The sequence below is a fragment of the Medicago sativa genome, chromosome 1 (assembly GCF_051527215.1).
Source record: "Medicago sativa cultivar Bolivia chromosome 1, Bolivia_mono, whole genome shotgun sequence".
Classification (NCBI taxonomy): domain Eukaryota; kingdom Viridiplantae; phylum Streptophyta; class Magnoliopsida; order Fabales; family Fabaceae; genus Medicago; species Medicago sativa.
Genome location: NC_140749.1, coordinates 66,854,295 through 66,870,501, shown reverse-complemented (window position 1 = coordinate 66,870,501; position 16,207 = coordinate 66,854,295). Strand labels below are relative to the sequence as shown.

Below are 16,207 nucleotides of genomic sequence, written 5' to 3'. Positions count from 1 at the left end.
CCCCTGTTCATTTGAGCAAATTTCGGTTTACCCCCTGCCATATCTTTGATTTTGTACTGTCAAAACTCATGAAGGTCCAAAACCAAAAATCTTCAAATTACGAGGACGAAATCCAAAAAAAATATTTTACAGGGGGGAAAACCGGAAATGACCTATATTACAGGGGGTAAACACATATTAACCCTAAAATAAATGAAATCGGATATTAGTATGTATTATGGATATTTTTACCGAACGATTATATTTTAAAAAACTCACGTGGAGGAAAAGATAAGTGTTCCATAAATTAATCAAAAGTCGTTGTACTTTATAAGATCATAGTATTTATAATTTACAAATAACTCAAATAACATCCTAATAAGTGCGTAAGGCCTAACTCAATCGAGAACATTGGTACCTCCTAACTGTATGTGAATTTTAATGGTGTTTGCTACTCATCAACCTACTTAAGTGTATGTTTGGTTTCACTTTTCGAAAGCTCTAAAATTGATTCTATTTGAAGTTAGAAGTCGTAATTTTTTATTCTAGAATTTTTTTTACACACAAATTTATAATTCAACTCCTTTTTACATGAATGTAATCAAACACAAATCACTTTACATTCAACTCATTTTTAATCAAAATCAATTTTACATAATCAATTCACTCAAAATCAATTATTGTCACCACAAAACCAAACATATACCAAAATGTTTGACATTGTCTCATAATAAGTTAAATAACATAACATATTAACTATGACTTGACGCTGCGAGAGGCATTGCAAATTGGAAATTACGTAGTATTAGACTACTAGTAATGTAGTACTTGCTCAATTTGAGGCCACGGACACAGTTTCCACGTTTGGCAGTGTACTTATCACATGTCTATTCAGGATGGATCAACGTTGGAAAAATAACTAGAAATACTACACATGATTGATGTGGTTTTTTAGGAGAGGGAATTCACAATCATTATTTGTTTTTCCGTAGATGAGACGGTGACTTGATAATGAGTTTTTTTTTTTGTGGTGTTCGAAGTTCGAACCCGTATTTATTTTCTTTTGTTCTTTTTCCCTAAACTTGAACTGATCACTATCCAAGACCATTGCAATTGCTAGAATGGGGTGAACCGTAAACTTCTACTTCTAATAGATATTGTGAGTCATCATTGGAGTTTTCGATGATTTTAGTTAATGATCGGTTGAAGACCGTGTATTAAAGTGGTATGTCGTAGAATTTGACTATGTATGAATTTGGCCAAATACCTCCCCGGGTCCTTTAAGTTTCGAGTTTGTTTTGGATAGGTCCTTTAAGTTTCTAAGGTTTCAGATAGGTCCTTTAAGTTTCGAGTTTGTTTCTGATAGGTCCTTTAAGTTTCTAAGGTTTCAGATAAGTCCTTTAAGTTTCAAGTTTGTTTCAGATAGGTCCTTTCTATCAACCTCCGTTAAACCAAAGTTGATTTGTCCGTTAAGCCAAACTCGAAACAAACTCAAAACTTAAAAGACCTATCTGAAACCTTAGAAACTTAAAGGACCTATCCGAAACAAACTCGAAACTTAAAGGACATATCTGAAACCTTAGAAACATAAAGGACTTATATGAAACAAACGTGAAACTTAAAGGACCCAGGGAGATATTTGACCTTTTTTTATAAGCTAAGTTTTAGTACGTGGTGGACAAGATTTCAATCATTCACAAATATAGCAAGTTGCACAACAAAGCTATTGAAGTATTTTTGTTTATAACACCTTGGTTGGAATGCATGGCTATGGGTACGATAACGACAAAGATATGTCATTTTAAAAACTATCAAGGAGTAGAATATATGAGATGGTTAAATTGTTCGATTCACTACAAAAACATTATAATAAAAGTTTATAAAGTCAAAAATTTATTACAGCAATAAAAAACTCAAATGCACAAATGACATCATATTATATAGAAAATATATGAATAAGTTATAAATTTCACCCGCACCATAATAATGAGAAAAAATAGAATACCAAACAAGTACGCCAACAAACCGGTAGCTCTACTCCACCGCCACTACCTCCACCGCCACCCACCACATGTATTTCCTCTACTACCATTCTCACATCACAACCCGAATTCAGTTTCATTTTTACACCCATCCGCTCCACCAATTCGTCCACCATCACAAACCCACCACTCCATAACACAACCACCACTACACACCCTAATTTTATCATTATTCCTAACTCTACAACTATTCGATCTACACCGCTCACGGTCACAACCACACCCTCCACACAAATTACCACACCCCTTCACTCCCACACTTCCAACCCTTATTTTGCTACAACCACAACCCATATTCCACTCTTTCACCAAACATCGCGCCACTCTTCACTACCACCTCCACCCCCCTACCCACCACCACCATTCACCAATAACAATTACCATAGCAATAACCACATATTTAGCCACCTATCCTCACCGTTTTTTGGCTCTACATCCACACCCACACACCAATACCAATATCCTCCTTACCCACCTACCACCCCCATCCGAACTCCGAAACTGGAATTGCAGAGTTTCGATGGCGCTGGCCCTATTGACTGGCTGTTCCAAGCAGACCAATTCTTTCAATTCCATCAGATTCCCATTGAACAGAGGTTACACATGGTTAGTTTTTATATGAAAGGGGAAGCCCTTAGCTGGTTCAAATGGATGTATGACAATCATCAGTTGTCCGATTGGCACTCTTTCCCCCGACACCTTGAGCTACGTTTCGGTCCATCAACCTACGAAAATCACCAAGCTGAACTATTCAAACTCAAACAACAAGGAACAGTGGCAGAATACCAAGCACAATTTGAAAAATTATGCAACCGTGTTCTTGGTTTAACCCCAGAAGCCATTTTGAATTGCTACATCTCTGGTTTATCCTTGGAAATCCAACATGAAATTGCAATTCATAAGCCCAAGACCATTTCCGAAGCTATTGGACTTTCCAAATTGTTGGAAGCAAAACTTAAGGACTCCAAACCAAAGTTCTTTAAAAATTTCTCCAATTCTTCTAACACCCCCACCCGTAGCAATTCCAACACCACACCTCAGACAGCTGCCAAACCCACACAATCAAACCCTTCCAGCAAACCATCTAACACAACCACTCCACCTATCCGCCGTATGACAACCGCACAAATGCAAGAACGGCGAGCTCAGGGCCTTTGCTTCAATTGTGATGAGAAATTCATCCCGGGTCATCGTTGTGCAACGCCCAAATTCCTTCTTCTCTTAGAAGATGACAACCCGGAAACAACCCCTGATGATCCAGCACAGGAGCTGCCAAGCCTTACGGAAACAGAGGATTTTTATTTCCACATTTCAGCACAAGCCTTAACAGGCAGAGACTCACCCCAAACACTACGTTTTCGTGGTAACATTGGCCCCCTCACGGTGATGATTTTAGTTGATTCCGGTAGCACCCATAACATCATCCAACCTCGCATTGCAAATCACTTAAAACTCCCTTCCAACCCATGTTCTCCATTTTCAGTGATGGTGGGAAATGGTTCTCATATCCAATGCAACAAGCGCAGCCTTCAAGTCCCCATTACAATTCAAAACTCACATTTCTCCCTGCCTTTTTACCTCATTCCCATCCAAGGCGCTGACATCGTCCTAGGCATAGAGTGGTTAAAAACCTTGGGACCTATACTTGCAGATTTCTCCACACCCTCAATTACTTTCAATCACAACCATCAAACCATTACGCTTATTGGCGACACTTCATCCACCCTTCGAACATCCACATACCACCAATTTTGTCACATGTTCACCACTGATTCAGTCGCTTCTCTCCACCTATTATCCATCACTCCAACAGATTCTGATCATATTGAACAGACCAATTCCGATTCAAACCAGCAACCACCTCCCGAAATACAAGACTTACTTCTTGCCTATCCTAAGGTATTCCAACCACCCCATGGCCTACCTCCATCTCGCCCTCATGACCACCATATTCCACTTCTCCCAAACACACCACCCGTCAACGTCAAACCTTATCGTTACCCTCATTCACAAAAGGAAACAATGACCAACCTCATACATGAAATGCTTCAAGATGGTATCATCGTCCCAAGTACCAGCCCATACTCTTCACCTGTGCTTCTAGTTCGTAAAAAGGATGGTTCATGGCGTTTTTGCGTTGACTACCGTGCCCTTAATGCCGTCACCATAAAAGATAGATTTCCCATTCCTACTATTGATGAGTTATTGGATGAACTTGGTTCTGCAAAGGTTTTCACAAAAATTGATTTACGCTCGGGTTATCACCAAATACGAGTGGCAAAGGAAGACACACACAAGACAGCTTTCCGTACTTTTGACGGTCATTACGAATTTCTTGTCATGCCTTTCGGCTTATCTAATGCACCCTCTACCTTTCAATCAGCCATGAATGATTTTTTGCGACCTTATTTACGTCGGTTTGTTTTAGTTTTTTTTTGATGACATTCTGATTTATAGTCAAAATATGAACGATCACATGCTTCATTTACGCATCATTTTTGATTTACTTGACTCTAACCAGTTTGTTGCTAAGCTTTCAAAATGCGTTTTTGCGGTCAAAACAGTCAACTATTTGGGGCATATCATATCTGAAAATGGCGTGGAACCAGATCCAGATAAAGTGCAGGCCATTTTGGATTGGCCAGAACCGAAGTCTCTCACAGCTCTCAGAGGATTTCTTGGCCTCACCGGGTTTTATCGCCGGTTTGTTCGACATTATGCCACACTAGCTGCACCACTCACGGATTTACTCCGTTCTCCTAAGTTACAATGGAATACAGAATCTGCTCATGCTTTTACAGAACTGAAAAATAAAATTACACAACTGCCGGTTCTTGTATTGCCGGACTTTTCAAAGACGTTTGTCGTCGAAACTGATGCATCCTCTATGGCAATTGGTGCAGTTCTAACTCAATCAGGCCACCCCTTGGCTTTCTTCAGCAAAAAGATGTGCCCCCGCATGCAATCCGCCTCCGTTTATGTCCGGGAAATGTTTGCAGTTACTGAAGCTGTCAAGAAGTGGCGTCAGTACCTTATAGGAAGACACTTTCACATTTTTACAGATCAAAAAAGTTTGAAAAATCTGTTAACCCAAAAGATTCAGACGCCGGAGCAACAAAAATGGGCTTCAAAGTTGCAAGGATTCTGTTTTGAAATCTTTTACAAACCAGGAAAATCAAATCAAGTAGCTGATGCTGTAAGTCGAAAATTTACCTCAGATACCTTCATGCTCACAACCTTATCCTCTCCAATTCCAGACATTTACAAACAGCTTCAGCACTATTACACCAATGAGGAGGAAGGACAACAGCTCATGCAACAATATCAACAAGATGGGTCAGAAAATAACGGTATCAAGTGTTATCAGGGAGTCTTATACCACCAAGGCAGAGTTTACATACCAGATATTAAGGATCTCCGAAAGGCTCTGATTGCTGAGTACCATTCCACTCCCATTGGTGGACATTCTGGAGTTAAACCAACTCTAGCGCGCATCTCATCTGTTTTCTACTGGCCTGGACTTTCAAAAGATGTTAAGCTGTTCCTCAAAACCTGCACCACATGCCAGCACAACAAATATCTCCCTACAAAGAAACAGGGCTTATTACAACCACTTCCAATCCCAAAAAAAGTCTGGAATGATTTAACAATGGATTTCATAACTCACTTACCCAACTCTTTCGGCCATACCACCATTTGGGTCATATGTGACCGTTTCACCAAATTTGTCCACTTTCTGGCTCTTCCTACCAAATACACTGCAACAGATCTGGCTCGGCGATTTTCGGTGGAAATCAGTAAAATTCATGGCCTTCCGAAGTCAATCGTCTCTGACAGAGACCCTCTCTTCTTAAGCTCATTTTGGAAGGAATTATTCCGTCTACAAGGAACAACACTCAGTTTTAGCACAGCTTACCACCCCGAAACGGACGGACAATCTGAGGTAGTTAACCGATGTTTAGAGACCTACCTCCGGTGCTTCACCAGTGACCAACCACGCCTCTGGTACAAATATCTTCACCTAGCTCAGTACTGGCACAACACAGCTTACCATTCTTCCATTAAAATGACACCTTTTCAAGCTCTCTTTGGAAGATCACCTCCTGGCATCCCAGATTATGTCCCTGGATCAACAGATCTCATCTCCTTAGATGCCACCCTGCAGAACAGACAACACATCCTCACCACTCTGCGCCACAATTTCAAGAAAACACGCCAAAGTATGAAGGACCAAGCAGATAAGGGGAGAAAAGAACGTACCTTTAGTGAAGGGAGCTGGGTGCTTCTTCGTTTGAAAGCCTACCGTCAGCAAACAGTTCAACGCCGCTCTTCTCAGAAGCTTTCAAAGCGTTACTTCGGACCGTTCCAGGTTCTCCGCCGTATCGGCGCAGTAGCATATGAGCTGGATCTACCATCTTCTTCAAAAAATCCACCCTGTTTTCCACGTCTCTCTTCTTCGCCCTTATTACGGCACTGATCCAGCTAAACACTTCGTCCCTCTAAACCCAGAGCAAACTACTATAACCACTGATCCACCTTCAGCAACAACCCAGAAGAAACTTCCCAATAACACATCTGTACCGACCGCATCCCCTAACTCTCCAAAGTACAACCCTAACTCAGACAAACCCATTTATACCAAATCCAACAACACTCTCTCTCCCTCAACTAAAGCCTCATCTCAACCATCCACACATTTCCCTCATCAACGGTCTGATGAGACTCCTTGGGGACCCAACATTTCAACCCTCAATAAAAATTCTATCCCAATGAAATCCACCGAAACCACTCATACCATGCCACGTGCCATCTCCAGTGAACCGTCCCGCCTCTCATCTCAAATGGCCGACCCGAATCTTGAGGACAAGATTCTTTTTGACCCCGAGAGTATTGATAGGCCTTTGGGCCTAGTAGGCAAACGGTCCATCAAGAAGCCATTTTGGCTTAAAGGATTTATAACCAAATAAGAGGAATCCAATGTTTTTCTTTAGTCCTGCAAGGACATATGAGTAATTTTAATTATTTCTGTTTCACTATATATTGTAAGCCAGAGGCAACAACCCTAGATATGAATAAAGAATTGTCTTGTTATCTTTTATTTCTGTCTTCCTTTATCAATTTCAGTGCTAAGTCTTTGTAGAATTTTTAGTTCATCTTTTACCTTGTTAGTAGTAGGACTCGTAGAAACTATCAAGTACCGTACAAATATTGGTACCATGTACATACCCGATACAAATACCTTACTTTTTTTTTACAAGTATTCGTGCTTTAATACTTGTTGGTTTATAGTATGGCCGATCCTAAGATTTTTGGTGTCTTGAACGAATCAATAAAGTTATGTCATTTTAATTATTCGAATGTTTTTCTTCTTACAATTTTTGGGTTGTATACCGGCCTACATAGTGGTTATCTACATTAGTGTTGTTAGCCGGGATTTAGTACGATGGAACATGAGAGTTGATGGGCCATATAGGTTTCAATATTACTCAAACAAGTCTTTACATATTTTATCGTAGTTTTTCTTTTACTTTTAATGTGTTTATAGATGATAGATCAACCTTCAACATTTGACGCTATTTAGGCTTTGTTTGCGAGTTTGGAGTGGAAGGAAGGGGAAGGCTTGGGAAAAAAGGAATGAACAAGTGGAAGAAATAGAGGAAAATGGGAGAGGAGGGCTTTGGGGGGTTAACTTTTCTTCATTATGTAAAACCCTCCTCATTTGGAGGAACTAAAAAATTGTATTGGAGGAGGGTTTTGGAGGGTTAATAATAATAAGAATTCTTTAAATTTAATTTATGTTGTTATAATATTTTTAAAATTAAAAATAAAGTAATCATATGCATTAATTTATCATTCTCTAAAAAACTACTCTTTCAAAAAATTTGTAAGATTTCTCTATTTTTCCTCATATTTTGCACCCCTCAAAGTCTTTCATTTCCTTCCCCTCCAAACTCGCAAACAAAGCCTTACAGTAATCTAGAAATCCGTAGTTGAAAAACAAAGTCCAATTTATTATGCTTGATCAAAAAGAGGATCACGGTTATAAGTGCAAGTTAATCTAAATATCATCTTATCAGTTAAGCACACGAAGAATCAAACAAGCAAATGGCTAATCAACTTATCATACAACTAAGCTCCACAACATGACCGGTTCTCCCTTTTTAGTTTTCAAATATATTGGGCTAATAAAATTAACACGTCAACTGTTAAGTAAGCAATTCAACGCAAAAACATTGATAGGTTTGCAAGTTTACGTGGAGTATTTCTTAGTGATCGACAGCTTTGGTTCTGTAACTTTTTATTAGTAATATCCAATTTGGATAATCATTCAATAATGTATTCCCACAGTAAGTTTACATAATTTCTCTAAGAATAATTCTTACATTGGATTTTTCAAGAATGCAGTAATTTTTTAATTTACTATAAATATTAGTTTCTAAAGTATGGACCTTTACTTAAGGAATCTAAATACATTGATTCAGGCTTTTGTTAAAACATGCCTGAGTGCCAACAAAATTCTTCATGATGTTTTATCCCTACGGACTGTACTAGGCTAATGGCATCAAAGTTTTGTCTTCTTTAGAATGATATAGAATTTCAAGTACGCAATCGAATGGAGAGTTGAATAGAAAATTAGAGTCATGCCAAAACAAAAAGTTATTCGCTGAGTAAAGGGATTCGAGTTTTTTTTCTTTCTTTCAAGTATCAATATTTAATTAGCTATGAAACATTTACTTATCTAGTTTATTAATCTGGTTAACCAATATCATAATGAATTGAACATGAACTAGTATGGACACCCGTGCCAAGCACGGGCTAGAATTTCTTCATATTTGAGGGAGATAATATTGTGATGTATCAAGTGTAGGTTATAGTCTAACATTGAGTAGAAGATTGAAGGCTGAACAACATATAAGTGAAAAAATTCATACACTTAGTGCCTTAAAATATTGGGTGAAAATGTGGTATCGTTCTCATTTGTGGGGTTCCTCTCTATCCGATTCAACTTTGTGGGGAAAGCGGGGGTGGTTCAAGGTGGTAGATCACATATGCAAAGAGTCTCATACTTGAGGAAGAGATGTTAATGTGTAAAGTGTGAGTTAAAGTTTTGCATGAACGCAAGAGTAAATTTTAAAGAACATTTAAATGATATACCAATATACCTAATTCCTTAAGGCATAGGGTGAACATTATGATAAACTGATTTGTTTGTTTTTGAATGTCATTTGTTTGATTTTTTTTTTATCTCAAATTCTAGTTATTAGATGCCATTCGCATTAATGCTATATTTTTTTTCAACCTTAATTTTTTCAAATTCATTTACTTTTGGCATTTGATGGAATTTTATAATAGACAAATGTAGATGTATTATGTTAAGGTGATAAAATACATGCATATTAAAAAAATTAAAATGATGTGACACTTTTTTTGGTTTAGTCTAATTTTTCTTCTGGAAAATATTAAATTTAAGTTTTTCCATGTTGTTCTCTTTCATACCATTTATTTTATTCAACTTGTATTATTTCAAATTCTTTTATTTTTTGTCTTTGGTAGGATTTAATCTTGGAAAAGCACTTTTATGTTATGCAAAGTTGACAACATACATGTTTATTACATGTTTTTAAATGATGTGGTGTGTTTTTAATTGAGTCTAATGTTTTAGTAAATTAATTATCGAGAAATTCTCAACCTTTTCAACAAACTCATACCAACAACTTTTGAAAAATGTGTTTGATCGTGTCATTCCAATAATCAAGAACAATTAAACCAATAAATTTTTTCAGTAAAAAACCAAGATGAGAGATGGTTCATGTATAATGAATGTGTTATTTATCATGATTAATTTGAATTAAAAATGCATTTTCTAGTTCATTGTGATTTTCCGACTCTAGGGTTTAATCTGGTGGTAAAAAAACTTTGGATTTTGAGGTTTCAAAGTCTCTTCTCATGACAGAAAACACATTACATTTCTTTTTCTCTTCTTTTCTCTCATATTCAATGTCCTTTACCGTATTCATTTTGCTTATAATTTCATTTATCACTTCTCATGAAATAAAGGAACATAAACCTACATCCTTAAAATCACCATCAATCCACATTTTTGAACATGTTTGTGTCTCTATTTTATTTTTTATGACTACGTCACATAATTACGAACGCATAAAATCACACACTTGATTAAAATACGTTAATGTATGAAGTGTGAGTTAACGTTCTACATATTGGAAGAAAGAGTAGAGTTTGATCAACATATAAATAAGATGACCCATATGTCTAGGGCTTTAAGGTTCTGTGTGAAGATGTAGTGTCAAATTAACTTGTGTAATTGCTATTGGCTTAACATGATTATCCAATCCAATGTAGGCTCCACTGGAAGTCCCGACATTATGATAAACTCTCAGGATTTAGTCTAGTTAATTGTGATTTTCCAACTTTTAAGGTTTAGTCTAGTAGTAAAAAGACAAACTTTTTTGTACCAAAAAAAAAAAAGAAAGACAAACTTTAGATTAAGAGGTTCTGAATTTTGAGCACCGCTAGTATCATTAGAGATAGATGAAATGAAATTCCACACCTTTAACAAATTCAACATTCGTCAACATTTGCTCAAAAAAAAAAAAAAATTCCTCAACAATTTTTTTATTAAAAATAAATTCATTTTGATTTTTGTTTTTTATTTTATTAACTTCGTTAAATATTATACCTCAAAAATCGTTATAGTGCAATGATCATTAAAGAGTTATCCCATGTACATTTTTCTTTATAAAATTAGACATAAATGCATTAAAAAAAATTGTTGTTAAAATACATTTACATGCATTATGCTATTAAAAGGATACGACATACTTTAAAAAAAATCGCAATACAAACTTTCAACGCATTAAAAAAAATTGTTGTTAAAATACATTTACATGCATTATGCTATTAAAAGGATACGACATACTTTAAAAAAAATCGCAATACAAACTTTGTTGAAAATTAGTAAAATTGAAATTTAAAAAATCATCGTTTGTTGTTCAAATTTAATTTTGGGGAACATTCGATTCTTCTTCAAAACTTTGTTATTATTATTTCTATAATTATATCATTTTTCCATTTAATTGAATAATCTTTCCTAAAAAATGTTTTTGAATAATCTTTTTTTTATAATATGTTAAAATTTAGGCTTTCATTTTGAATCAAAAAGTTAAGACTTCACAATTTTAATTTTATTTTTAAAATTTACAATTTAAAAAAATTATGATAAAATGTTTAGATGAGTAAGGCTTCGGAAGCTCATCAGGGTCAGAACAAATCTCATGGCTTAAAGTTGTAAATCATTCACTAAAGAAGTCCTCGCGCATGCACCATAAGTTGAATCAATTACCTTGCAATTAAGTCAATTCTTTACCAATTGATTCTATCTTCATTAGTAATTTAGTATTAACTTATAAAAAAAAATCAAAGACATGTTACCATATTAAAAAAAAAAACATGATAGCAAATATTAATACTAATAATATCATTCAATTCTCCTTTTAAATGTTGTTGTTATTACTATTTCTATAATTTTATAATTTTTCCATATTGTTATTTTTTTTTCTTTGGCTTAAATGTCACTTTGGCGCTGTAACTAATTTTAAAGTTCAATTTAGTCCCAAAACTTTAAAATTGGTCAATTTGGTTCAAAAACTTATTTTAAAATCTCAGTTTGGTCCCTTAATTTTAATATAAGTTAAATTGATCTCTTAACTTGTCTAAGTTAGTGCAACTTGATCCTTTATCGTATAACAAAATCGAACTTTGTTAGTAGCATGAACAAAAAAAAACACCATTAAATAGAATCAAATTTGTATGTAGTACAAACCTATGCAATGCAATATCATTTTTTTTAAAAGGAATATGTGTAAAAATATGATGACATATTCAATCTCATTATTCTTGTCCTCGTGAGCTTAGCTTAGTTGGTATGGACAATGCATAAAAATATGCAAGGTCCGGGGTTCAAATCCCGGCCACCACCAAAAAAAATCTCATTATTCTTAGAAAAGTAATAAATGTCGTTTAGTGGAAATTATATTGTTGTAGTATATTGTATGATTATTTTTAGGAAAAATGATAATGAGCATTTATTCCCTAAAATAATAATAATGGGTATTTATGTGTCTTTATTTTTTTTTTTTTTGTTAACCCTATGGTTCCTAAGAGAAGAGTTCAACTGCGAAGTAACTAAAATTCGGGTTCTCCTAAAAAAAATTATTTGATAGAGTTCATAAACAACTTGAGCCAAAATACCTGGTTTTCATATTTATTTTTTTAAATTACTATGATTACAATTTCAAAACCAATCAATTTTAATTTTTCAAGTTTGTAGAAGTGTTTTGAAAGAATTGTTTTTCTGTAGAAGTAAGGATGGAACAAATATTGTGGAAAGAATTAAATATGGAATCGGTTTTAAATCATTTGTGATTATAAGTTTTAAATGAATGCTCCTTAAAAAAAAAAGAATGAAGACAAAGATATGGCGTTGTAATATTTTTTCTCTAAAAAATATAATAATTTAATAATCTTTAATTAGAATATTGTTTTTAATAATAGTATGAATTCATTTAAATATTTCATAAGGATGAAGGAAATAAAACTAAAAAAAATCAAAAACACTATATACTAACACAAGGTCTTGTTTTTATTTTTTATTTATACACACATCAATTAATTAACTTTGTCCACTCAAATATCTATTTTTTTAATTATAAAATATTAGTTTTGTTGTTGTCTGTTTTAAATAAATCAAAGGAGCCATAAAAACAATTTTTTTTTTGGTATATACAAAAGAAAATAGAAACATGAATAGAGATTCGATCAAAAACAAAGAATATAGAAACAAACACCAAAAGAAATTTTTTAAAGAGAATATGCATAGAAAATAACAACATAAGAAATCACAATAAAAAGTAACATAAGAATAATAAATCTTAAACAAACAATAAAAATTCAGAAATAAACAAATAAAAGAAAAGGGAATGCGATTGAAAACGATGGTTTTTTTATGGGAGGAAGATGTAGATGAAAACAATGAAAAACACATTGTCTCTATATATTGGGAAAAAATCATGTCATAATCAATTTTGACTGACTCATTAAAAATAAATGAGTCATAATCCATTTTGATTGGCTAATAAAAAACAAATGATTCAATATCCATTTTGATTGGTTGATAGAAAAGCATTAAATGAGATGAAGAGCAAGAAGATGTCACGTGTACTATCGCTTATAGATGTATCCTTTTGTATTATATAAAGATTTCTATACGCAAAAATCGTTTAGATGAGATGTAGTTTAACCAATGTTTTAGGTTGAAGTTTAACCCTGAACATGCAAACCATAAAACTCGTACTTGCAGACCCAAAAAATCAAGTTATTATAACCTAATTTCTTTTAAGAAATCATATGCAACTGAAAAAACTACCTCTTCAAATATTTGTAAATCTCCATGAGCTACGTACGGGTCCTACATCTGACTACATGTACTGAAAATAGATATGCATTGCCAATCTGTCCAACCACGCCAATTTAATAATTTATAAATAATAATCTCATTATTAAACAAAAATGTTTTTAGTTATATAGTTATATTTTTAGTTCATTGAAAGAAATTTTTCAATGAACTATTACTCTTTGGCCAAGCTATTGACTAAAGTGCAGATACAACGCGTTTTTCTTTTTTTTGAGCAAAGGCAAATTTACTGCATTTCATTCAAAATTAATGAGTACAAAGTAGTAGGTACTTCACGAAAAACATGAAGGGTAGGGTGAGATAAAGCAGCTCTAGCGATGCTATGAGCTACTTTATTAGTTTGCCTCCTAACAAACGACACTACATAGTCGGAATTACTAAGCAACAAAGTTTTACATTCAGAAACTAAATCACCAATTTCATTAGTTGGGGGATTGGTGGATTTTAGTAAGTCAACCAGAATCTTGCTGTTTGTTTCAAACATGACATGGTGAAAAGCTTTTGAGATTGCCATTTTGATGGATTCCAAAAGACCAATAGCTTTAGCTTCCAAAACAGTGGCAGAGGAGTAGTTGAAATATGACTTACCAAGTAGAAAATTGCATGTGGAGTTTCTGAAACATATTCCATAACCCATGATCGTATTAGAATTGAAGATGGCGGCGTCAACATTACATTTGATCCAACCTTGTCGAAGTTTTGTCCAAACATGTATTTGATCCTCATGGTGCGGTGGGTTCTTGATTTTTTGCATACAACTCCATTCATGGAGGACCTCTTGAGCACGGGTGACAATGAGAGTGGGAGTGGTGTTCGTATTTTCCCAAAGCAACAAGTTGCTACTCTTCCACAAACTCCAAAGTGTCAAAGCTGCTAAATGTCTTTGGTGGTCGGTTAGCTGTAACGCCCGTCTTAATTATTCGATTATTTAAAAATATATTTATATATATGATTTACGTGATTTTCATGATTGATATGTGTGAATTTTATGATTCATGAAGTTGAGTGGGTTACATGATTTATAACTGCATAATGTGGAGTATTTTGTTGTGGTGAAGTTGCTAGGTTGTTATGACTTATTTTATTATTAAATAAAATAAGATTTGACAAATAAAATAAAAATATTAAAAATTGGGCTGTGTGGTGAGATGAGCAATTAGTAGTGATAAGAGTAATTAGGAAAGATAAATAGACAGACATAAGTTAAGAAAAGTAGTACGTACGTTTTTGGAGAAAAAGTCAGAAAGAGAGAAGAACCAAGGAGAGCTGCGATTCTGCTATTATCAGGTAAGGGTGAGACTAATTTTCAATATTATTAAGGGTATAATTCTATAGGATGAATTTAGCATGATTAGGTTAAGTTTTGGTGAGAATTGAGAATTAGGTTTAGGATCAATTTTGATGAATGAATCAAGAACAGATGTTAGATTGATGCAAAATTAGTGTACAGACCTTAGATATGACTTAAGATGATAATTAGATGCTATTTGGATGAAGGAATCATGAATATAGGTGAAAAGTTGTGATTTTTAGTTTTCTGGCCGTACTGACATTCATCGCTCGCACCTGCGAGCAAGAACACTCGCATCTGCGAGCTAGAACCCAGAACTCGCAACTGCGAGCAACACAACTCGCAACTGCGAGTGACCTGTGAGCTCGCAACTGCGAGCAGAATAACTCGCCACTGCGAGTAAATACGTAGGAACCCAGAATGCACACTTTGCTCGCCATTGCGAGTGAAGTTACTCGCAACTGCGAGTTAGGCTGTTAGTTGCCCAAAATTGTCCCGATGCGATCCTTTCGCACGTATAGTCTTGAGCTGACCTTAGAAGTAAGAATGGGGGTGATTTAGAATGTTTCCAGATGTTACAGAAGTCTGTTTATATGACTGAAATGATTAGTAATGTTGCATGAATAATGTTATGATGTTTTTATGATATTATGTTGACGTAATCCATTCCTTAAATGATGTTGAGATATTCCAACACTGTTATATGTTGTAAATCTGTTGCTGTTCATTGCTGCTGACCTTTAATGTCTTGAGATTGCATGAGTCGGTCTATGTTGCAAGAAATTAAGAAGTTGTCCATGATTATGAGTCGTATGAGTCGTTCATGATGTCGTCTAAGTTGCTGGAAGTTTGAGTCCATTGCATACTCATTAAAGTTGGGGGCTTTAGGCCCGGCAGCCTTTGTGCTCATTAAAGTTGGGGGCTTTAGGCCCGGCAGCCTTTGTGCTCATTAAAGTTGGGGGCTTTAGGCCCGGCAGCCTTTGTGCTCATTAAAGTTGGGGGCTTTAGGCCCGGCAGCCTTTGTGCTCACACGTTGAAGAGCCTATTATGCTCATTTGTTGTTAATTGGTACCACATGCATTTGCATATCAAGAAGTTCATGATGTTAAGTTGTCAAGTTGTTGTTGAGTTGATAGAGTTGCATGGTCTAAGATGAGTTGTGTTGTCGAGTTGTTGTTGAGTTGATAGAGTTGCATGGTCAAAGATGAGTTGTGTCGTCAAGCTGAGTGTTAAGTTGATTATGATTGTGAAGAAAATTAGTAATGATATTTGATGATTGTATTTGTTATGAAATGAAATATATACTGATTGTTAATTGTTGACATGTTATTAATGTTTAAGTTGTTAAATGCATTTTATTGGATTATATGCTTAATGTATTGACTATGAAATCTCACCCCT

At 34.9% G+C, this 16,207-nt stretch overlaps 1 protein-coding gene across 1 annotated transcript; it reads left to right on the top strand.

The window, feature by feature from the left end:
- The first annotated feature begins 1,100 nt into the window (after nucleotides 1–1,100).
- LOC146956581 (uncharacterized) lies at nucleotides 1,101–4,460 on the top strand. The gene is made up of 2 exons (XM_085749494.1): nucleotides 1,101–1,105; nucleotides 2,426–4,460. Exons 1-2 carry the CDS (start codon nucleotides 1,101–1,103, stop codon nucleotides 4,458–4,460), a joined length of 2,040 nt encoding a protein of 679 aa, XP_085605620.1.
- The last annotated feature ends 11,747 nt before the right edge of the window (nucleotides 4,461–16,207 follow it).